This window comes from Melozone crissalis, unplaced genomic scaffold, assembly GCF_028551555.1.
Source record: "Melozone crissalis strain CALT ecotype California unplaced genomic scaffold, PUWL_Pcris_2 ptg000016l_1, whole genome shotgun sequence".
Lineage (NCBI taxonomy): Eukaryota > Metazoa > Chordata > Aves > Passeriformes > Passerellidae > Melozone > Melozone crissalis.
The window spans coordinates 9,697,575-9,721,527 of record NW_026535794.1 but is presented as its reverse complement, the minus strand read 5'-3'; the positions used below and the strand labels follow the sequence as shown (position 1 = coordinate 9,721,527).

At 39.3% G+C, this 23,953-nt stretch overlaps 1 protein-coding gene across 1 annotated transcript in view; it reads left to right on the top strand.

Moving 5' to 3' along the window:
- Window positions 1-23,953, top strand: part of PTPRN2 (protein tyrosine phosphatase receptor type N2) — a 634,421-nt gene that overhangs the window by 532,271 nt on the left and 78,197 nt on the right. Inside the window, exon 14 of the mRNA XM_054274266.1 lies at window positions 16,297-16,491. Within this exon, the coding sequence (XP_054130241.1) occupies window positions 16,297-16,491 (195 nt within the window). The remainder of the gene's footprint in view (window positions 1-16,296; window positions 16,492-23,953) is intronic.

Genomic DNA, 23,953 nt, shown 5'->3' with positions numbered 1-23,953 from the left:
TCATCTCAAAAGAACTTCCTTTGAAAAGTGAGGAGGAAAAGACCAAACAGTTTACAATGAAGTTCTTTCTCAAACTGCCTGAAGTATTCAAGGTTACGTGCAGATGGATTACATCATCAGCTGTTTTAAAAACTTGTCCAATTAACTTGATTTGGCAGGCATATAGTTGTAAATTATATGTTAAATTCTACATTATTACATGTATTGTATTATGTATAAATTATATATTTCTTTGTCAAATACAGTCTTATTAATTACATTATCGTGCTGGATTCAAAGCCCCTAAGAACTTCTCCATGCTCTTACCGATTTGATCCCGCTGGTATTTTTTATTAGAGATGTTAAGAACACACTATTTGCAACAATTACAATAAATATTTTGCTGCAAATATTTTAAAAGACTCCAACTGAAAGAATCTGCTGGAAACAAACCCTCTATTTAACCATCATGCATGGTTTGTGTGTTTAAATACAGATAACTCATTACCTCTAATGTGGCTTAATATTTTACACTCCAGACTGAATTTCAAAAGCAAACTTGTTATTATAATATTAGGCCTTAATGTTATAGTAATACTGTATATCAGCTCCTTAGAAATTGTGGGCTAAGTGAAATGGGGGGAGGGGGAAAGGAAAATTTTGCTGTTCTTATTTATCAAGTTGTCAGTAATACTCCAATTAACATCACCTTTATTACCAAGGGAAGCTGGTAAACTGAGGATAATTTGTACTATAAAGTATTACCTTCTACCTGTATATCACCTAATTTTCAAGGGCCCTCCTACACTTAAGCACAAAAGATATCACTGAGGATGAGGTTATTCAGTACATGAGTATTTAGTAAACATTTCAGAAGGAATACATTTTGTAAGGATTTTGGATAGATGAAAATTTTGCCTTAAGGCAGAATGCTGTGAAGGCTTGCTTGTGTTCTCTACTGGGAAAACAAAGGGCATAATGCATTTTTAATCTTTTCTTTTCCTGTGTCCTTATTTAAAGAGGCAAAAAGATATCATCTCATGACTACATAAAGCTACAGGACAAGCTGTAATTTTTTGTGATAATGCATATATGGCATGGTATATGAATTAGAAGAGTTGTTCTTGTCCATTTAAGTCTGCTTATTGTGTATTATATGAACAATTTTGTCTATCTTTGATTGGCATTTTGTCTCAGAATAAGTTCTCAGGAACCTGCAGATACTTTGTACATAGAGTAGTTACATAAACCACTGTACTTTAAGGTGAGACAGTTTTCACAGTGTACAAAATATGTGTGACTACACAGAATTCACAGTAGTCACACACAGTGATTCTGGGAGAGGAGAAGAAGGAGGAGTGTTTCAAGGTGATTAGAAGAAGAGTTTGTCTTATGTTTAAACACTTCCTTGAAGTCAGACAAGTCAAAGCAGAATGAAGCAAAACAGGATGTGTACAAATATGGATTTAACTTTTAGTCAATTTTTTATCTGATTAGTGTTCAGAGCTATCCTCCATTCTTGTGGTGCAGTGGACTCTGCTTTTCCCTAACCTTGCTTCCTGTGGTAGTCATAAAATTGAGTTAAATGGTAGCAGTGCTCTAAATGGCATTCCAAAATACTGTATGAATCTATAAAGCAGTAGAAATTTATCAAACTTGCTTGGTCAATAAAACAGGATACAAATAAATAGGGGTTTATTTGGTAACACAGCATTTAAAATCAACTTCAAAAAATACTGCTCAATGAGAAATGCCCATCTTAAGGGCTGGAGCTTGATGGCAGAGATTTCAGAGGGCACTTCTGGAAGTCTTTATTTGAGCCTGTGGTGTGTGTCTGGAGGAGCAGGGCTCTCCTGTCACCTGCTGTCCCTGCTCTGCCCCTGCGCTCCAGCACCCCCAGCCTGGCCAAGGGGCAGCCCTGGGGGAGCCACGCAGGCTGTAGGAAAGGGGCTTGCTGGGCTTTTACTGATGGCTCTCCCCCAGCCTTTTCCTGTCTACATGAATAACTTCTGTGAATTACTCAGTGTTGGACAAATGGACTTGCTCTTACCAGAGGAGGTTTCACTTCCACAGCCCAGACCTTAGGCTGCTGCAGCAGTGGCAGTGCAGCAACACCTCAGAGTGAAATACTCCTTACATTAGAGTGAGCAGGTGAGAGAAAGGGCTTTTTGCAGGTGTGGAAGGAAAATAAGCATATATGCAAATCCTGGAGTGCTTGGATGAGATGATGCCATGCAGGTCTAAATTTTCATTAAAAAACTATCTTTTTCAAGTAGTTGTCCATTTTTCTGCATAGGACTCATTCAAAGTGGCAGAGTGAAGGTGATGCTGATCCTCTCCTCTTAGCCAACTTTGTTTATTTTTCAAAAGTACAATACTTGAGCTTGGTGTTTAGTGAAACAAGGACAAACATGCCCCAAGCATCCCGCAGGATAATTTCTGTGTATCTAGGATGTAAGAAAATGCTAAGTAAAAATAGTAGGAGGCAAAATTAAGTTAGTGACTCATTTGAATTACTGGGAAATCCAGAGTCCTTACCCAAACAGGCATTTCTTACAAAATGTGCTGGAGGTGCTCTGGACTTGCAGGCTGCATCTTGCCTGGTAAATTAAACCAGTAAATGTTTTGAATGGTCCTGGCACTGTTTCAGGTAATGCCACCCAACTTTCCCCAGTTTCTTAGCAGAGTAAGCACAAACAAAGAAAAATAAATAAATTCACTCAACGGGCAGTTTTATTAATAATTTGGCTGTAGCCACCTGGTTTTAGAGGGTGAGAATTCCTTCTGTTTTATCTGCCCTAACTTCCTGTCCTGGACCACCAAGGTCCAGGCTCCTGCTCCCAGGATCCAGCTCCTGAGCATTTTGCTCCTGCTTCAGAGCCCCTTTCACCCATCCCTGTGGTGCCACAGGCTGTTTGCCAGCTGAGCGTGGGCTGGTTCTGGATAAGTACAATGGATTGTCTCCCCCTGGTAAATTGATTATGTCCCAGAGCCTGTATGTTATAGAGAAGCCAAAGATAACCACAGCCTTGCCTAATGGGCTGGAGAGTATTTGATTTGCAGTCCCAGGCCGTACATCATCTCAAGTGTCCCGATTTCTTTCTGGAATAACTATACTGTCTTCAATGGCTTTTTTTTTTTTTCCCCATGTAATGTAGAGGATAATCAGGCCTGTCTTTCCTACACACTTCTACCCTTTTTTCTGTTTTAGGATTTTCCTTTTTCTTTTGCAGCATCTCTGTTATCATGTTTCAGATTTGACACATTCTTCTATTGTGTGTTCTCTGAATGCTCAGCAGCTAACACTGCAATCTGGCTTGCTGATCCTTTCATTTTCCTCCAGAGTGCTTCACTGGAAGGAAAAAACCACATTTTTAAAAGTTTTTAACTGAAAGTTTCGGGGTTTTTTTTTTTTTTTTTCAGGATAAATCTTATACCAGGGCCTCTGAAAGGCAATAGAAATAATTTTGTGTAAATAAGGAACTGTGGTAGATGATGTTTGTCAGTTCTTGTAGGACCATGTTGCCTGTGAGCAGGAACAGGTTGCAGTTTATTCTCTGAAGTCTGTAAGGTGTATAAAAGCATTCTTCCTACTGCTTGCTTTTTGGTACATCTGTTCGTCCTGCACACCAGTCTCACAGGGTGGGGAAGGGGAGAGGGACAGGAATGCTGTGTTGCTTCCTATCTCCTTCTCTGTGTGTGCAGGGAAGCTGTGCTGTGCTTGGCCCTGTGGGCAGAGCAGGGCTGTGTCCTGCCCAAACCACCAACATCTTACCTCCAAGATCTCTTGTTCCTCCTGCACTGTGTGTTTGTGCTTCACCTTTGGGAAGGGTTTGAGGCTGACTGCAGCCACCTGAGGTTTTTCCCTGGCAAGCCCATACAGACTTGGCTGCTTTGAGACAGGACAGATTTGCTGCTGCTTTGCTTGGGACAGATGGACAAAAAGTCTCAAATCCTCTTCTTTCCTCTGCCTCTAGCCCTGTAGGGACTCTTGTAGGGATGTTGCCAAGAGGAATATTCAGAGTGGACTGATAGTTTTGCTGGTTCTATTGTGATATAAGCTATAAGACAAGTTTGGGTAGAGCAGGCTGGAGCTCTCCTAGGGCTCCAGTTTTCTTAAGGGCACAAGTGAGAGGTGTCACCCCAAACAGCCTCGTGGGTGTGTGTGACATGTGAGGGCAAGGAGATCCATGGAAGGCCTGTGTGCTGAGCTAAAGCAAGTCAGACATTGAGAATGTGATTTGGATTGGCTGGACAAAAGGCCCAAATTCATTTCTCTCAACAGAGAAAAAGCTCTGGCTCCAGGGATGGGAGCCTTCTATCCAAGATATTTTCTTTCTCTTGTAATTTCATGCACAACAGAGATCTAAATTTTTACAGTTCTTTAAACTACTAGAAAAAGACAATCTGAGTGATTTAATGCACACCAGCAAGGCATGATAAAGGACTGAGACAGGTCACCTGACTTCTTTGTTCTGTGGGTTTTTTTTGCTGTGACATGTTCTAAGCTGTCAGTGTTGCTCCTCTACTTAAATTCAGTTGGGACATTCCTGCAGCTCTTCTCCTTCCAGTTCAGGTTTGCAGCTTTCAGTTTTTACCACTTGTATTCTTAGCAAACAACCAAACCAAGACTAAAGAAGGGAGACTGTAAAAGGATGTTCCTAAAAGTTAAATCCCTCAAAGAAACAAAATTAATTTGGAGGATGAGAGACAATAGCTTTTGAATGGGAGAAAATCAAATTTAGTGTAAGTGGCTTATCCAAAGGAGAAAATCCATGAGGTTTTCTCTAGCTTTGTTGACCAGTTTCTGTACTTCTTACTAAAGACAAACAAGTGATGTTTTATTGATGATTGTTTGGGATGGCTGCATTCTGAACAAGCACAGATTTTGACCAGGGCAATAGTTTTTTTTTTAAATTTTTAATCTTTCATACAGATAAAACCCTGTTGAATTTCAGTGCAGTTTTTATTTTTTTGTTTTCCTGTCCAGCTGATATAGTTGCAGGCTTCTTGATGATTCCAGCATTTTCCTTTTATATAGGATGGCTGTTGTTTTGCAGAACCACATTCTGGCAGCCACTCAAGAGATCTCAGAAAGGGCTGATCTTGCTCTACAAAGTGAGAACAGCTCAACATTATCCTGATAAAACTCACTTTTGGTATTGGGATTACATGCTTAGCGTGGCTGATGACAATCACTGTTTTTCCCCCCATCAAGTGTTGCCTGGCTTGGGGAGCCAAGGAGCCCCCATGCAGGTTGGGGGCTTTTCCTTGGTCCCACTGAGAGCAGCAGAGATGCCTGGTTTGAGGTGGGCTGCACTGGAGCCCTAAGGACCAGCACCCCCCATTTTCTGGTACTGCTGCTCTCAACACCCCCCTCGTCTTCAGCAGTGCACTGGGGAGAATATTCCCTCGTTGGAGACATACTGATCTTCCCCACTGCTTAGAAAAGAACAAGGGAAAGATGAAAAGGTAAAATTCACTATGTTGGTGCCTTTCTGACAGCATGGGGAAAAGATACTTGGATTTTACCATTTTTCAGCTTCTCAAGTGGAGTTCATTCTGGCTTTCTGGGAAGGAAAAATGCTTTGAATGGAGTGATTTGCTGGAAGAGGTTTTACTGCAGTGGCTCACAGCACAAGGTGCCAGTGGCTGGCTATTTGCATCAAATAGAAGGAGAAATGTGATGGAGCTGAATGTATTTTTGGAAGCAAAACAATGTACACATGTAAATTTATCTTGTATAGGGAAATTATGTCATACATCTCCCTCTGTACTGTGTGATAACAGTATGTATAGTAACATGGGAATTTGAGCATGGAAATTCTGTGTATTGTGACCCCCAAGAACAAAATAAAGAACTGCAGCTCCTAGTTAACCTCACTGGAAAGCACTTGGGTGTGAAGGTAAAACATACATAAGGGTTGCCTAGCAAGCTATTCCAAATTTCAGCTTCTTTTTGGAGGTCTGAGTCAACCCCATTGCTCTGCAGGCATTGTTAACTAAGAATTCTGTTTGCTTCTTTGAGGGCTTTAGAATTTAATTAAGGATAAATCAATGCTCGAGGCTTCTGTGAGTGCTGGTCACTCCATTGCCAAAGGGACAGTGCAGAAATGGAGGGAGCAAGGAAAAGGTGACAAGAATGATTAAGGGCATGGAAAATTCATATGAAGAGAGATTGAAAAGACAGATTATTTCTTCTAAAACAGTAACAAGAAGTAGTATAGAAAAGAAAATAAATATATAAAATGAGAAATTGAAGAAAAGAGTGAAACTTTTATTCTGTCTTTGGCCACCAGGACAAAGATTTTCAGTTACATTAAGTATGTAAAATAAGAGACTAATAGAAGAATAAAGTGCAACAAGCAACACTTTCTGCAGAATGTTGTTGATGCACAAGTTGTTAGCAGGAATCTCAAAAACCAAAGGAACCACATGAGAAAAAAAAAATCTGTGATAAAGGAGCTAATAATGTTTTAGAAGATGCCTATAGCTTCATGCCCAAGGTGTTCAAATAATCCAAATATGAGTGTGAACATTTAAGAAATGGGCTTACTTAGAACTTGCCCCCCTATGCTGTTCCTGTGGTGCATCTTGAAGACAAACTGGTGCTTGGTGGAGGGGTCCAAGGGAGAGAAGTGACCCCTTGTGCTTGCATGGCTTGGGAAAAGAAAATGCAGAACCTCAGTAATGGCCAGGGAAATCCTTTTATTTGGACGAACACACACATTAACCCCTTGCTGCTTCTGCTGCAGGGTATTTAGTGGAACTAAATATTTAGGGTATTTATGTGCCATGGGACAGGTCAGGGACCATGGAGAGAGGTACAGGTCTCTTCTGTCCAGGCACTCTCAGGGCACAGCCCTGATCCAGCTGTACACAGCTGTACAGAGAGACACAGGAGAGCCCAAGAAAAATTTTGCATTTTTGCTGCTGTTTCTGTCCTCTCCAAAATATGAGGTCTCTGTATGTCTGACCATCAGTACCACATATTAAATCCCTGTTAGTTTGTCCAGTATTTTCTATTACACCAGTGCAATGAGAGTGTAGAAATATTGACCATTTTTTAATCCTTGAAGACTTTTGTGATGTGCAATAGAGAAAAATGTCTGTACTCAGAGATGTGAGGAAACTCATACATACTATTTGTTCTCATAGTTTAATAGGGTTTCTCTGTATTACCAAAGATTTGGCTTTTAATAACCAACTGTGACTTAGTAGCAACTTTGTTCTTTATAGATCCTTTTTTAACACTTGTGCACTAAATTTGCATTTGGTCTTCCCAGCAGAGCTGATGAGGGATTTAATTTTTTTTTTGGTAGAGTGTGGGTGAAAAGCAGTGAGTTTAGTTTTCAAATCAGGAGGGGGTAATGACTGGCAATTTTGACTGTCATGATAGATGATATTATTAAAAAAAGTTTGTCACTGATGGCCATCTTTGGTAAATACTTCCTTTATCCTTGCATTGCCTCTGATGTGTGTCTGCCTTCTGTGGAGAAAAAAAATAAAGTATTTGGGGATTTTTAGAAGTTTTAGGATTTCTTTTCCAATTTCACTGACTGCTTTTAGAAACTCTGTTACCATGAATGCAGTTACACAGATTTAGGGAGAAGCAATACTAGTCTTTGCAGTGGGGTAGAATAACATTTTTAGACATAAACTAGTGGCTATTTTGTTTCTCTCCAGGCTGGAAGTGCTCACTGAGTCCTACTGGCTGCTGGGAATTCTTATTTCTAGCAGAAATGATCTTCCATTTTCAGTCCTGCAGGGCAATAAAATAGTGGACTACACAGCCTTAATGTATAGCTTTGCTGAGAAACTACAGCTGTCTTGGGACTGCATTTTTTGCCTACTTTGGGCCCCAGGCAACTATAAATGCTGGGAGTGAGAAAGGAAACATTTGTGGCAGTTATCTTTAAGAGCACTGGCATCTGCTGGAAGCTGGTCAGGCTTTGGGTGGGTTAGACAAAGGCAAAACACACGATGGATTCACATGTGGTTCTGTGTGTCCTTTCAGGTTAATTCAATTGTTGCTATGGTTTATTTGTAACCCATACTGGGCTCTGTGGCTCCACTGTGCTAGTGGGGAATTTTCTGTGCCAATTCATATTAAGGAGCAGCTGTGCCCTCATGAGCATGTATTGGAGTTAGTTAATATGCACAAAACATGGCAAAGGTGAAGTTTGTTATTTTTTATCTCTTTGGTTACTCCTTTAAGAAATCTTTCCTCTCCCAGATTCATACTTGCCACATACTCATATACTTGTAAAACATTACATGCAGGCGCAGCTGAAATGTGGGAAATGCAATTTAGAAACCAGCACTGGTTGAAATCACTTTTTTTGTGGCAGGTAGGTCAGTGTGATATACCATCACTTCCAGAATTGCAGTTGTCTGAACTGCAAGGCCCGTAAAACTCTGACAACCTGAGAAAAAAAAAAATTGGGTGCTTTTACACCAGTAGATCTCAGGTGACTTCAGGTGCACATTTTACAGATATATCCTATTCTAAACACACACTGATTTCCTTGGAGTCATCCAGGAAATTTTAAATTCTTTGAATTCCTTGGGAAGCTACCATGATGTCATCATGCAGAGAAGATACTCTTCCAAATCAGTCTAAAGAATCACAACCTTTCATTGTGTATCTCCTGTTTGTGAAGACCAGGGTGCTGGAGTCCTGTTTAGTCAGCATCTGTTTCATAAAACTTTTAGAAATAAAGGCTCTAAACTGTCATACTCATGCAGTCCCACTCGGTGGTCTTTTGTATGGGAAAACATTCCACAGCCAAGTAACCTAAACATGGTCTTCAAATTTTACTGACCCTGTGGAAAGCAGTATTATCCCCAAAGATACCTGTGCTTTCCTGGCATGGATTGCAGGGCAATATTATCATTATTTCAGAGAAATGTCATTAGACCTATGCTGCCATGTCTTCCTTGACAATGTGAGCCTTGTAGGAGATATCTGCTTCCTTCAGGAGCTTCTGGACGATTCAGATTGCTTCTTCATTGATGAGAGGTTGCTGAAAGAATAAAAGTAAAGCTATTTTCTCAAGCTGTATTGCATAGGCAGGATCTTTGGTTCTGTGCAATTTTTATGTCTGCTGGACACCTGGAGATGTGTACAAGACCATGATGGCTTCTCATTCAATTTGGTAGGATAAGGCTGTGCAAATGTGTGAATTTAAAGAGAGGGAATACAACAAAGAAATCAAAGAAATTAAAAAAAAAAAAAAGGAAAAGTCATTTTTCATTTAAAGTTAGCCATGTTTTCTTTGGCTTTCCCTTTCTTCATGGCCTCGACTTTTTTGGGGAAAGGGGAATGATAATGACATGAGTCATCACCAGGAAGCACACACAATGCTAAAATAATTGAAATTTTAGGTTTCACAGGCCACAATCAAAATTGAGGTTTTGTTAGAATGATTCTCAAGCCTGTATTTGGCTGTGATGCTCTCAAAAAGAAACATCATCTCTGGGGTTTAGATCATTTAAAAATCAAGCAAAGTAATCCTCCCTGTCCCAAGGTTCAGAGTTATAGTCAGATATAGAGAGTGTGGTACAAGAGGGCAGATAGTGGACTGAACTGGACACATGAAGGCTGCACTGACAGTCAAAGAAATTTATTTTGCTTTCTTAGTTTTTCTTTCTTTTTTTGTTTCTTTTCCTCCCAAGATCTATCACATTCAAGTCTAGATAAAAATGAATTGTCCAGAGTGTGGATGTGTAATGATATGTTTGATGCTGTGTCTTTCAAAATCTTACTCTCAGTCATTTTTTCAATATATCCCTTTATCCCTTTTCTGAAGGGACACAGATATCAGATATAGTTGCTTTTTCTGAGAAGGATAGAAAATATACATGCAAATATTCCCTGTATGTAAGCAGCTCTTTTATTCCTGGACAAAAAGTATGCTAAAATCAAGCTAAACCTTGAAAGTATGTTTCAATAACTCAAAAATAAATGGTAATAAAGCTGTAATTATCCCCAAAGCTACAAATACAGTAAATAAGTTAAAGTTAAATTTATAACACCTGAAAGCTTATCAAGTATGCAAAAGCAAAACAAAGGCAGCCAAATGACTTTAGCTTCACCCTGTAGTAACACTAAGCAAATTTAGTTAGAGAATAATGATGTTTATAGTCCTACATCCATTTGTTAAAAAAAAGAGCTTATCTTATTTTTTTCATTTTTTAAATTCTCATTGTCTTATGCCTGCATCCATTGCAGAACAGTGAAATACAGGTTGTATGTGCAGACCTCAGCTCATCCTGTGAATAATACCTCCTGAAAAGGAGAATGACACTTCTGTTGAATTAAATGTACTAACATTGAGGAGAAAAAAAAGGCATTTTAAAGGTCTTATTCCTCCATACCTAGCATATAGATTACATATATTCTTAATCTTCATTATACATTTTATTAAAAGGTGTAGTCTTGAATAATTTAGAATTAAGTGTCAGCATTTTAATTTAAAATATCTGAGAAATATGTTCATTTCACAAAAAAATTAACACAGTGTTCTTGTGATCATGCCTGCTTAAGCAGATTTGTTTCTTGATTGATAGAATATTAGGCAGGTCAGGTTGGAAGGGTTTGGTGTACACTCGGCTATCACTTTTAATAAACAGTAATTTCTTTGTTTAGTGTCTCTGCGTTTTCTTAATAATTATCCATGGAAAGCTTTATTCTTTCTTATATTTTGCTAATTCTAGAATAATTTTGTCACACTTGTTTCTGGACTAACTCAAGTGGTTTCTATTTTAATTTGCTAAACAAAAAATTCTTTAAAATGTGGAAATATAAGCCCTGTTTCCTGGACTTAATTTTTGGTTTGGTGCAAATTTTGGGATCAATTGCAAAATCTATTTTCATTAATATATAGTAATTAAATTGTTTCTTTTTCTAAATAAACTGAAAAGTTGACATTTCCATCAGATCCTAGATCTCCTGTTAGTCAGATCTGAGGTGACAGTGGCTGGGAAAGAAGAGCAGTGTTTTAGATACGAAGTTATTTTTGTTTGCTTTGGACTGAACATTTTTCATGCTCCTGGTACCAGCTAGAAGAGAATGATTCAGGAGCCATCATCACTGGCTGGACTTGGAATACCTGAAGGCATTGCTTAGAGAATTTGCATTAAGTATTTGCAGCATCCTCTCTGGAGGCAGCTTTGAGGGGGAATTGCTCGTGTTTAATGACTGCAGAGCTAAGGTGAATGTTGGCCATGTCTTAACTGGGATGCTCCAGTCAGCTCTCCTGCCTGTACTGTGTCACCTGAGCTTCTCAAATTCCATTTTTGCAAGTAAATCAAGAGAAAAGATTCAATATTACCCATTAGCCTCAGTTACATCTGATTTTACTTCTATGGTTACCTGTACTCATAATCCTTACCAGGGCATATACATATATTTCTCTCTAAAACCAAACATTTCAGTAAGCACTGTAGCTTCAATGGATTTTCCAATTTCCTTAAGTGGACTTTCCAGTAGATGATAGATGAAAATTTCTCTGAGCTCTCTTTTGCTGCCTTGCCCTTCTGTGACCCTAATGGGTGCTGTGCCTCACAAAGCCACGTGGCAGAAATCACAGCGCCTGTCACTGGCTGGTGACATGGCCTAACACTTCTGCTGGTAAGCAAGGCACACCTCCAAACCAGCCTGGACAGGTATCTGTGGGCTCCATTTCTGAACAGACTTGATGCCCCCGTGTTTGAGAGGAGAGTTTCTTACCTCTTCAGGTTCAGAGACTCACCTAATAAAACATGGTGGCAAGACTGGCTCCCAGTTTTGTTAATCATGGAAGTGCAGCAAGTCTCTTCATGCCCTTCTTTAAATGTGGATAAGCAACATTTATGCTGCAGAGTGGTTCATTCACAAGTGAAGTGCATGGATTTGAAAATCTGTTTGTTGTACCTGAGGAAATAGTTGCACTTCATGCTTCTCCCTGTCTCTGTGTGGACAGCCAAGTACGAGGAATATTTTAGAACCTCATTGTGAAGAGGATTGAGGGGTTTCCAAGAATACTGTTTATGGTTTGTTTAAGGTTATCAATTGTGTGTCAAATAAAAAACTCACTGCAGATGATCATGGTGCAGTACTTTGAACTCATTTAACTCAACATTATTTACAGAATATTTATCTTGGTTATGGCAGTTTTTGTCATGCAGCGATATTACTTCTCCATTATATACTGCATGTGACCGCCATATAAGTTTGATAATAAATGTTGGGAAATAAAAAACAGAGTAAGTGCCTCAGTATGATAGCAATTCCCATGTGATGGGAAATAATGTCATAAACTTCAAATTACCTTTTAAATAAATGTTTATGTCCAACCCATCCATTAGATCATAGCCTGAAGGTCAGGAGGATCGTTTCTTCATCTTTCGCTGTATGTATTATGGTTGCTTTTTTAGGTGTAAATGATGTTTTTAAATGAAGAATGGCACTCAAACTATACACAAACAATGGCTAGACATTACTGAGTCTCAGCATGGCAGAAATAGCCTCAGCCACTCTGCTAAATATAGAAATGCAGCAGTAAATTGAATTCATTCTTAGAAAATATTTTTAATGGCTGAGACAATACAGAAATACAGTTTGTGTCATTGTCACAGTATGAAGCTTTGACATTTTAGTCAAGTTTGAATTCTAGTTGTGGTTTGGTACATGGCTGATTTGCAAAATGCTTGAGAGTAAACATTTTGGAGAGGGAGGCAGAGCATACCTGAGCATGCAGAGAAGGGCACAGGTGACAGATATTGTACTGACGAGGGTCTGAACCATCCAGGGCTTTGTGCATTTGTGAAGAAATGCCAGCTCAGTAAGTGCCATGGGATGGTGTGAAACACCCCACACTGTGAGACCCCAATGTTCCCAATGCCTTTTGCAGGAGGGGAACGCTGATGACCCATCTCAAGGCCAAATTCCACATAAAGACATTTCCCTGCTTTGAGCTGGATGTCCATTGTCCGTATGTCCTGGGGGAACCCCTGGGGCTCCCCAGAACACCCTGTGCATCAAAGCTTTTACATGTGGTGGTCTTGAACAGGTTATCCCTGCAGTGCCAGGCTAGAAACCCAAGTGGGAGCTGGAATGGCTGGGCTGGCAGAGAGGTGGCTTTGGAGAAGCAGAAGCTGGAGCTGTGCTGAGGTGGCTGATGTGTGTGTGGGGATGGGACAGGTTCCTCAGCCAGGGCTGGGCTGGCTGGGAGAGGGGGAAGGAAGAGCTGTCGAGGGCTGTCAGACTGATCTGGAAATAAATTCAACCCAAAGACTTCTGTTTACAGGCAGGGGAAAACCCATTGTCATGGAGATTTAAAACTCCAATCAAGAAATTCAGGGGCGTTTTTGCTTCAGCTATGATTTGACCTTCCTGTTTACATTAAACATTTTTTGCAGCAGAGTGCAGTGACGTGGTTGCTTTGTTTGAGGTATTTGACAGTTACAGCAGTTCTGGGAATTATTGTTTTGGCTCTATATATGTCAGGAAAGAAATATGTTAATATTTGAGATAAGGTATATATTTTTTAAACATATTTAAATTTGTTATGATTCTCAACTTCACCTTCTTCCACAAGGTCCATGAACATGTTAAACTTCATTATAAAACAACATTTCTTAGTAACATATTAAATAGTTATGTACAAAAAGATCTTTTGGTTAGAGGTTAATCTGTTCTAGAACCAATTGTCTATAATATTGTTTCTTTTGTCATTATAATTCATGTAAAAATGGTACATTAATTTCTTAGAGATCGCTTGATCTCAATTCTTTTTTGTTAACAGAGGTCTATAATCCTTTCCACAGCAACCACTTGTAAAAGCAGAGGATTATGACTTGAGGCAGGATATGAACAGCAGGAACAGATCAACTTAAAAACAAAGATCCTGTTTGAGTACAAATGCTATTGTTAGCACAGAGTTGGGGTGAGTCAAGTGGCAGGATGTCTATTAGAATATCATAAATTCATATCAACGCCACATGGCATGCTAGTCAGAAGACAGATCCTTCTAGCAATTATGTGACAGACTTCTTTTTTTTGTACCTTTACTTATTATACTTTTGCTTAGTCCAATAAACCGTTCCCTCTAGGAATGGCTGATGTCTAAACATCTGAGCAGCTTTTTGGTTTTTTTGTAGATTTATTTTCCTGTCTAAAAAGCTTCCGCTCTGTTATACTTTTCCCCAAAATCTGCTAAAAGCAGGGATTTGAAATTACACTACTGCAGGGTCATTCTGAGGTTAGTAATAGACATTGAGGACTATTGCTAGCCTTTCTTATAAAGTGTGTGATCCTCCAGAGAAAAGGAGGAAAAGAGGTTTTTTCTTTGTTCCTATATATAAAAATAAGAGACACAATGACATTTTTTCCTTTATTAAAAAATAAAGTCTTGGGTTTAATACTGATAGTTTAACTGACCTGTCTAACACCAAAATATGTGACTCAATTCAGCATATTTTTGAAGTTTAATTTATTTTTCTAATATTTTTCATGTTAAGGTTAGTAGGAAGCTAAAAAGTACCAAGTGACAGAATAGATACCACTCAAGTGTGGAAAACACCTACTTTTGGTAAAAATTAGAAAAACTCTTTCATGGCCTAGACAAAATCAATAAATATACAAAAACACAATGATGGAGTCAGGTAGCAGTTTCACTTGTGACAGTCTTCTGTACAGTTATTCCAACAACTGACACCACATAGAATTAGTAATCTTTGCTTCCCAAGCTTCTGTTGACTGTATTTTTGTAATAGACAGTGAAATATATCCTGTCTATAAATGATACCAATTTTATCTCAGTGTATCTTAATTTGTACATGCATGCATACGTGTATGTGTATATGCATATACATCCTGTATTAGATACTATCAAATAGTAAAAGTCCACATAAGCATCTCTAATGGCAAGTAAGACAGAAATTTTGGTAGAAAAGAATATTTGAAGGGGTCTTTAATGATTGTCATGTGGTGACAGGAGGAGACTCTGTACAATGGTTTCAGGGAGTTTGTTTGAATGCTTGCTGCTGCATGGGTTGGGATCCCCCTTCAGTCTCCTAGAGTTTGCAAGGTTATAAAAAGCCCCAGACATAGTCTTAAGTACTCCTGTCTGAAAAGAAGATTTTATTGCAGTTGATAAATAGTGGTTTTCAGATAATCCTACTGATGGCACTTGGGCTGCAACTAAATTATCAATGAATAAGAAAACAGAAGCCATGGCATTCCAATGGTATGAATTTTTCAGCCTGTATTATTTTGTTAGCCTGAGGCAAAAGATTGAGTTCTTAGAACTCATCTGTGCAGAATGAGTAATCTGAGATAAATGTGTCCCCATACTGTGTGTGCAATTTGGCCACATCCTATAGACTTGCCAAGGGGCCTTGCAGCCAAGGACCCCTCATGGACAGTAGTCATATGTTAAAAATGATCATTTTATTACAATATCTGTGATCTCACCACCACAACTGATTCTAACAGCATTACAACTTGGCAGTGTGACTGTGGGTCTGCTCATCCTATAAGAATCAGAATTTTATATTATCAGGAGTTGGTTTTACCAGCAGGATTTTCTGCTACCTAACCAGAATTCTGTATATTTGCAGGAATTCTATGCATGAGAGCAACTGAAAATACGTATTCCCAGTGCTATCTATTTTGGTGTTTCAACATGACTTGCATTAGTGTGTGTGATAGCTTGAATTTTCTTTCTTCGCCAAAGCTGCTTAAACAATACAATGACAGATTTCTGCTTTTATTCTTCGTTAATGTCATTCCTCATCCTCTCTGCCCCACATCAGGGAGGAAGTGTTGCGAGTTTGCTATTTTAATGAAGAGAAATGAGGCATCTATCAAGGAGGATTTACATTGGAGAGCACATCAATTCAGTTGCCTTGAGCTTGCTGAGTTTGCATATCCAGGGCCAAGCAGCGCTCTCAATTACTCCCGTGCAACTCCATTAACTACAGGAGCTTGTGCGGTTCAAAAGTGGCTTTGCAGAATGTGGGGGGAGAAAAAAAAAATATATTTGCTAGAGGAGTCAAACTCCAAAATATGATTTTTGGTTATCTATATGGAGATGTGCATGCAGTCATAATTGCACTTTTGAAAGGTTAGGGCAGTGATCGTGTAGTAATTTCATTGAGCATCCCTTTGTAGCTGTGCTTAACGGAACAGGCAGCCGCCCAAAAATTACTGCAGTGAGGGGGGGAAACACTTCCAGCCCTGGAAACATATTGTAAGTCATATGTCTTTAGTAGACTCTGTCCTGTAATTACTCTTAACTGTGGGTTGTTTGCTCCTCTCTCTCTCTCTAGGAGCTATGCCGGCAGCGCATGGCAGTGAAGAGCTCTGACCGCCCCGAGCCCCTGCACTCCTCCCGAATCAACAGCGTCTCCTCCCAGTTCAGTGATGGGCCCATCCCCAGCCCCTCAGCCCGCAGCAGCACCTCGTCCTGGTGTGAGGAGCCAGTCCAGTCCAACATGGACATCTCCACCGGTCACATGATCCTGGTAAGGCACGTTCATCTTTGTGGCACCAGAAATTTCGACACAATTTCAGGCACCTGCTCAGCTTTTGGAAAGAGAGAGCTTTAAATGACAGGGAAGATGTGTTTTCACAGGTGGAAAATATTCCTGAGCTTCACTGATAATCTTAACTTTGTATAATTAAAATAGGCCTTTTTATTTCCTTTTTGTTTTTCATTGTATTTTTGTTTTTCTTCTCTTGGGAACATTCTTTTAACGTGAACATATGAATTGTTTGCATGCTTGCTTTTAAGAAAAAAAAGCCCTGTGGTGTCCTCTTGTCCTGTTAATTTATGTTTAGCTCAGCTTGGACAACTGAAGAAAGCTGCCAAATTTCTGATCAGCTCACTGCTTTCTCTCATGTCTTTCCAGTGTGTGGAGGTATCTGAGCTGAGAAGGCAACAGAAGATTAGTGATATGGAGCAATTTATTTCTGTCACCCTTAGAAAAGGGATCTGAATTTTGAGCCTTGCCTGGATTTTTTTGTTTTGTCCGTGGATGAATTTCTTCCAAGCTGGATTTTTTGTGTTTGAAATGATCCAAATATATTCTATTGATGGAGTCTATGTTGGAAATCCTGGGTTACTTCCAAGCACAGCTTGAGACCAGTATCAGTGTAGAATATGTGGACACATTAGGAGTTTTTTGTGTGTAAGAGTCAGAGTTCAGTGGTTGGGACTGGTGGAGCTTGTTTCTGTCCTGCTGGGAGAGCTGTAGAGTAATCCTCTACTTTTTGTGCCTTATTTTCATCTTTCTTTAAATATTTACTGTCTGTCTAGAGTGCATTGACATTATCTGAGTAGAAGTTAGGTTGTGGTGAAGAATTTGACCAAAAGTTGTGTTATTTTGCTTGTATATTTGACTTCTGTTTTTATTTAAAGTAAGCATCCTTTCCAGTTGATAGTTTGCCATGTTTTTGGAAACTTCTCTCCATCATGCCATACTTTTGGGTCATAATTTTTTAACTTCTTTCTTTTTCTGGACTTATATTTGAAGGTACTATCTTCTGAGGTATTTTCCAAGTTCTTACAAGACAACCTCACGTAATGGTGGAAGGAATAAAGGCAGGCAAAACCCAAAAACCAAATTTGACCTCAGCCAAGTTACTGACCTTCTTCAGCCTTGATGCAGTCAGCTATAAAACTGAGCAAAAGCAGGGTAGGATTTTAAACCAGATGCTTCCTCAGAGTTTATGATCCTGGGTAAATACATTGCTGCCATCCCCCTCCAAAAGTAATTAATTAATTATTATGTTAATATCCGGTAGACAAGTGCAGTTTGAAAGGGTTGTTACCATGACAGAAAAACAATTTGTTACGGTTTTGACTGTTCCACTATTGCCAAACCATAATTAAACTTCTCTTGATTTCCTTTCATAGTTAAGTAAAATACTTGGGGCCTGGGGGTGGGAGGATTGGGAACCCCAAACATTTCCAGTTGCCCAATCTCAAAATAAATGCAAATTTTGAGGCAAAAAAGGTTCAAAAAGATCTAGGTAACATATTTGTATGAAAATTAGAGCAAGATTTCCTATGTAGATGGAAATATTCATTTAACATTTGCAATCAGTTTCAACTACTTCAAATTGAGCAAAATCGTTTTCAGTGATATTATTGGGAAACATAAAAAGTCATCTCAAAATCATGCTTAAAGTAGAGAAAGTTGCCTAGGGGTGCCACTTATTCTGGCTCTGCAAATTTCTGCAAAATTGCAATAAGGAATTTTCCTCATATGGCAGTAAATAAACTTTAAAAAATAGTCAGATTGGTCAGGATCACTGTTACGGTGTTCACTGTCCATAATTCAGTCAATCCTGTTTAACCCTGGATGAACTCATACATGTGTTAACTATGTAACAGCAGATGTTATATCTTAGATGGTGAGGGTTCAAAGAAGGGTAAAGAAATGCTGTAGGGTTTTAAGAGTGCAAGCCACAGAGAAAGAATAAAAACAGTTAATTTGTTAAGTCTAACCTGAACAGACAAAAATCAGTGATTCAGGGGAGTCTGCCTATGTGCTGTGACATACAGGATGGGGAAAAATTGTTCTTAATGGACTCAGATGATACAATTAGGGAGAAAATATGTGTTAGCATCAAAATACGCATTTATCTTTGCTATCAGGGCAAGCCTAATAGGAGGGTCAGGCAGGCAGTGGGGTGTTTACTTAAGGAAGCAGTTAAAGCATAAATACAAGATTTGCTGAAGGCAAAGCTGGGTTAGGTTTACATGGAAGGATCAGCATCCCTCAGCTACTGCACAGAAGCAGATGATTTGGCTTGATCAGAAATGCTCATGTTTTGTGTCACTGTGGGTCACAATGAAACTAGAGAGCTGACTCAGTTTATGTTCTGCTCAAAATTAAATGCACAGCTCTGTAATGCCTTATTTACCTGAATTTCTCTCCTTCTGGGGATGCTGTGGTTTGTTGGACCTCAGCAACAGAAGCAGCTCAGCAGAGGTGAACTCTTCCTCTCTTTCCCTTGCAGATACCAGTGGAGGAGAGTGAGGAGACAGTTTGCAACTTTTATGCCATTCAATGAAAGACATTTTTCAGTTCTTCTAATTTCCCTCTGCCAAAATCTTCTTCCTTTTAAATTTTTTAGATATTTTCTTTGAAAAATATCTCAGTGCCCAAAAAAGCCATGACAAATATTAGCAAGGGGCCTAGTAAGAATGGCAAATACCCTTTGCTTTGCAGGGTAAATGCACTTATAAGTCTGCAAATGTGTTTTTGAGCTCCACAATGTGCAGTGAAGGGGTAGTTAGCTCAGCTAAGGCTTCTCAGTCCTTATTGCTCATAGGTGCAAGAATCTCCCTAGAGAAAGTAAAACAATGGATTACTGTATAAAATGGCAGCAGGAAATAATTTCTTTTGATTCATAAACAGAATAAAACTTTAATGAAAATAGCTTAGAAGTGTGTGACTGCTGAATGATTCCATGTAATCGTATTCAGAGGTAGCATTGGTCAGAACTACTTCTATAAAGCTGTTGAATTTGCTGGAAAATGCTATCAGTCATACCTGCAGTCATATCTAAGTCAGCTCAGCTTAGGGTTTGTTGGAGCTTGGGTTGGCCACAGGTACTTTTTTCTTGGAGGACTTTCCATTTGTTAGCCCATTGTTTATAGTGCTCAAGGTGTGCAGAAAGCAGGAGTCTTCCAAGCCCTGTGGCTGTGGGGCAGTCTCCTCACTTAGACTGAAACCAGCCTTCCAAGGGAAAAATCCTGCATTTCTGCCATTTCCCTGTGCAGCCAGGCAGTGCCTCTGCACTGCTGCCAGCAGCGTGAGGTGGTTTGAGCTGTTGGCAGGAGGAAGCAGGGAGGGCTCAGGAGGCCCAGAAGGACAGTGATAACAACATTCAGAGGGTTTTTTTTTTTCCTTTTCACTGTCTTTTTCATCACATTTCTAACAGGAGGGTGGCGCATATGGCACATTTTGATTCTGTCTTTCTAAAAAATCCAAGCACTTTGGGAAGCGTAATTAGAGGAGCATGTTTAATGCAGTCATGGTTGTGGCACTGACTGGCTGGTTTCAGCATGAGCAACAGCTCAGGATGTGTACCCTCATTTTGGTCAACACTGGTTTTGCAAGAAAGCATCATTCAGAAGGTCACAACAAGGGAAAGAATAGGAACTGAAATTTCCACCCGCTTTATTCTCATGTGTGTGTCTATATTGCGGCTGACAAGACAAGTTCCAATAAAGGGCAGCAATTCCTTTTGCAGTCCAGCAAGAAAACCAGAGGGGGTTTAAAAGTGATCAGGAGAGATTTAGTCTCCCTAACTTGGGCTCCTATGTTTCAGGCATTTAATGAAGTGTTGGTGTTGATTTGAGTCCATAAATTCCCCCTTGATGAAGTGAGTAGGTGGCTCTAAAGGTCTCCTGAGAATTAGGAGACCTTGATGTTTGCTGTTTACATGAAGGAGTCTCTCTTGTTTGTGCTGTAGCACAAGCTCAGCACCAAGGTGGGTTGGATCCTACACCTGCTTCATGTGTTACCATGCTTTTTTTGGTTAAAACAATTATAATCTTCTATGAGGTTTTAAATGAAGAAGAGTCCTGCAAGAAGGGAATGTATGCTTTTGGGATAACATTATGAGCTTGTTATCTGAATACCATAAAAGAGAGGTTATTTGCAGAAGCAGAAGTGATTTTCTGTGTTTTGCAGGATTTTCTGTGTTTTGCAGGTTTTTTCCTTGTAAAGACAGATGTGCAAAATTCGGAGCATTATGCATAAATCAGAATTTCAGAAAGTGTGAATTTGCAAAAGGTCTTTTTCAGTATTTTTTGCAAGCTGAAGTATTAGGTGTTCTCTCCCAGAGGGCATGAAACTGCTTTATGTATTGAAAGTAATAATAATATGGGATTGTTTGTGATGCTGTACTTTTCAGAAGGAGAAGAAAGTTTCATACTTGGACTGAATGAGGTGATGGGAACAGATGAACTGAGCCTGAAATCTACAGTCTTTTATCTAAGAGATATAAGTCTGCTTAATCCTCCTGTCTTTGGCTACATGCCTGTAAAACCAGAAGGACATTCACCACAGAGGAGTGAAGGATGGCCTCCTATGAGGACATTCTGTCAAAGTCCTGGGACAGGCTGTGTCCCAGAAGGTGACACAATCTTAGCTGGGGACATGGGGTGGGGCCTGGTGCTGCTAAAAAGGGCAAACCCCAGGTGCTGAATTTTGCATCCACTTAATTTTGATGCTGAATCACTGACAGGATTGCTGTAGGACTGGGAAGGGTAGCAGGGAGAATATAGTTTCCAAGATTAATCCTGGGGGTTTTTAATGATATTGGTATGCTGTACTCTCTGAATAGTAACTTTTTGATGGTTTCTTAGCAATTTCCCCCTCACTCTTATTTTTTGAAGTGAATTCTTTTTTAGATAAGCTCTATGGGGTAGCAGCTATAGATTCTTTTTAATTGAATATGGAAGAGCGTAGAACTGAGTGACTGAAGACACATTGCAACAAGAAAAGGTATTTGCTAGGTCCTGTACTACATCTTGCTGAAATTCCTTCGTTTTATCCCTAAAGCTGCAATAAAATTGGGAGCAAAAGGCATCTAAACACACTTCTCTAAATGAAGAGAGAAGCTCCAGCATGTAAGGACAAATAGCACTGAGCTAGAAGCAGGTGTACTTTCCACCTTGACCTTAATCCATATACACACTGAGCATCTCCTGAGTGAAGCAGCATGCAGGGCACTGCCTGGGGACACAGATGCTGCAGAGGTGATTAATGCTGGCAGGGACAAAGGTGAGGAGTGCAGGTATGGAAAACAAGGTCTTTGTCACAATCATTTGTTTGGTTATTAAATGGATTCTAATTTTTTTTTCCTTTTTCCCACTGTCTCCTTCTGCCAGCATTAATACCTCTTCATGCATCTCAAGAATATAAATACCCTGTTTAAAAAAAGCTTGCCACTGAGAAAATGAAGAAAAAATCCTCCCTCACATGGGAAGGGAAAAAAGTGGCAAAGTTAAGCTAAAAGCATAAACTCCTTACACATGTGCTAAGTGGATCTAAATCCCAACTTATCTTTCAGCTGTGCCTGTATAAATAGTTGTAGAAGTCTCACAAAATGAAGTCCCAAGAAAGCTTTGCCCCTAAAGGCCATTTCATCATGAACAGTTGGACAGGAGGAGTCACAAGGGAAAGGGCTGTTATAAATTATGTTACTCTGTGACAGGATAGCCAATATCCCAAAAAGACATAAACACTGTGGATGGGAAAATCTTTACCCATCTCTCCCTGAGTTGTCATGCTTTTAGGGACAAGCAGAGCTGGCTGCCCCCTGAAAGATCTTCTGCTGATGTAGTGTTTATTCCTTCATTTTACATCTTTTTTTCCCTCCCTAAATTTTTAAGTTGTTTTGAAACATTTGCCTGTGTTTGTCTAAAGCTGGGACTTGAGATAAAAGAGCAGAGAAAAGCTGCAAAGAAAAATGAAAAAAATCTCATGACATATGGAAACAGCTCTACTAACAGAGCCATAAATCTAATAAATGAATGTATGTACTACATAGATTATATCAATAAAACTCAGAAAAAATATTCATGAGCACGTTACCCTTTGATTCTTCCATTTTATTTGTTTCATAGTAAGTTGCTCCCCATTTTCTATATTAATTTTGTTGAATGGGCCTTATGAAATAATGACAATTGCAGTGTCAGTATTAAATTGAGAAAAACATTCCTCTTGAACAGGATATGAAATTGATTTCAAAACATTTTTTCCCTAAATTCTTCCATGCCAGTTGTTTTCCCCTAATGTATTCATTATTAGAAATAACTCACCAAATTTCTGTGACTACATCTTACTCTGTCATTTGACTGTAAAGTGGTTATTCCAGCTTTGTTTAAGCTGCTTTGGTTGAACACTTTTATCCAACTTACATCATTCCCTAGGGCTTTTAGTAGAAAGATGAAGAAAACATTTCTCTTAATATTCTAGATTACTGATTTTAAAAGTGTTACATTGGGAGAAATATGTGACACAAAACTAGGTTATGCAACTGTGTGCACCAAGGAAAAAGAAATGATCATTTTCTTGGCTGAAACAAATCTTGGTGGCTATCTGGACATTTTCTGTTTCACCCAGCTTTCTTGCATTTCTAGAGGACATCCAGGTAATGTCAAGGCAAGGCAAGTATCAGCTGTAGCAAGTAGCAATAGATGGGCATTTAATGAAAATTATCTGAGTTTTGATAGATCAGCTTGAAGACAAGGAATGTTACTGGACACTCAGCTGCTTCTGAGAGTCTCATGAACTGTGGGGTCTCCTGGAGATGAATATTTATCTGGGACATCTTGTCTTTTGGCTTCAAATGCATCCTCAGTAATGAAGTGCTCTCGCTGTATTTTTCCTATTGTGCACACTCACATCATGCATTAAATCCTTGATAGCTCATTGTAGCAGATAGAACAAATAATAATATTTTGGATTTAGCAGCTGGATATGCCTGTTTAGAAGGATACTAGAAAGAGGGCAGTTCAGGAAGACTTCTCAGGCAAAAGACCCAAGATGATAATATATGTTACAGAGTATTTCTGAGCTGGTGGCAGGGTTCAGATATGAGCAGGTGGTGAGTTTTGACTCACTGTGAGGTAAAGAAATTACTCACATGGGTTGCTAGACATGGCACACTGCTAAGATCAAATGACATGTGGTAAATGGGACTCCAGCTTCAGAGCTCCTCAAAATGTGTAAGAGTTCAGGGTGAAAGTGGGACTTGCTTCATAACTTCCAAAGAGACATAATATTGGCACTGTGTTTTTGCACTGCTGTGCCAGTTGCAGTTTAGGATGCCCAGAAGAACTCCCAGTGAAATTTTGGAGAGCTCTTTCTCTTTGTGTGGGCCATGCCAGCAAAAGTTATTGAACGTGGCCTGGTTATTTGTTATGAAGACAATTCAGTCCCTCCACTGACTCAACAAAGT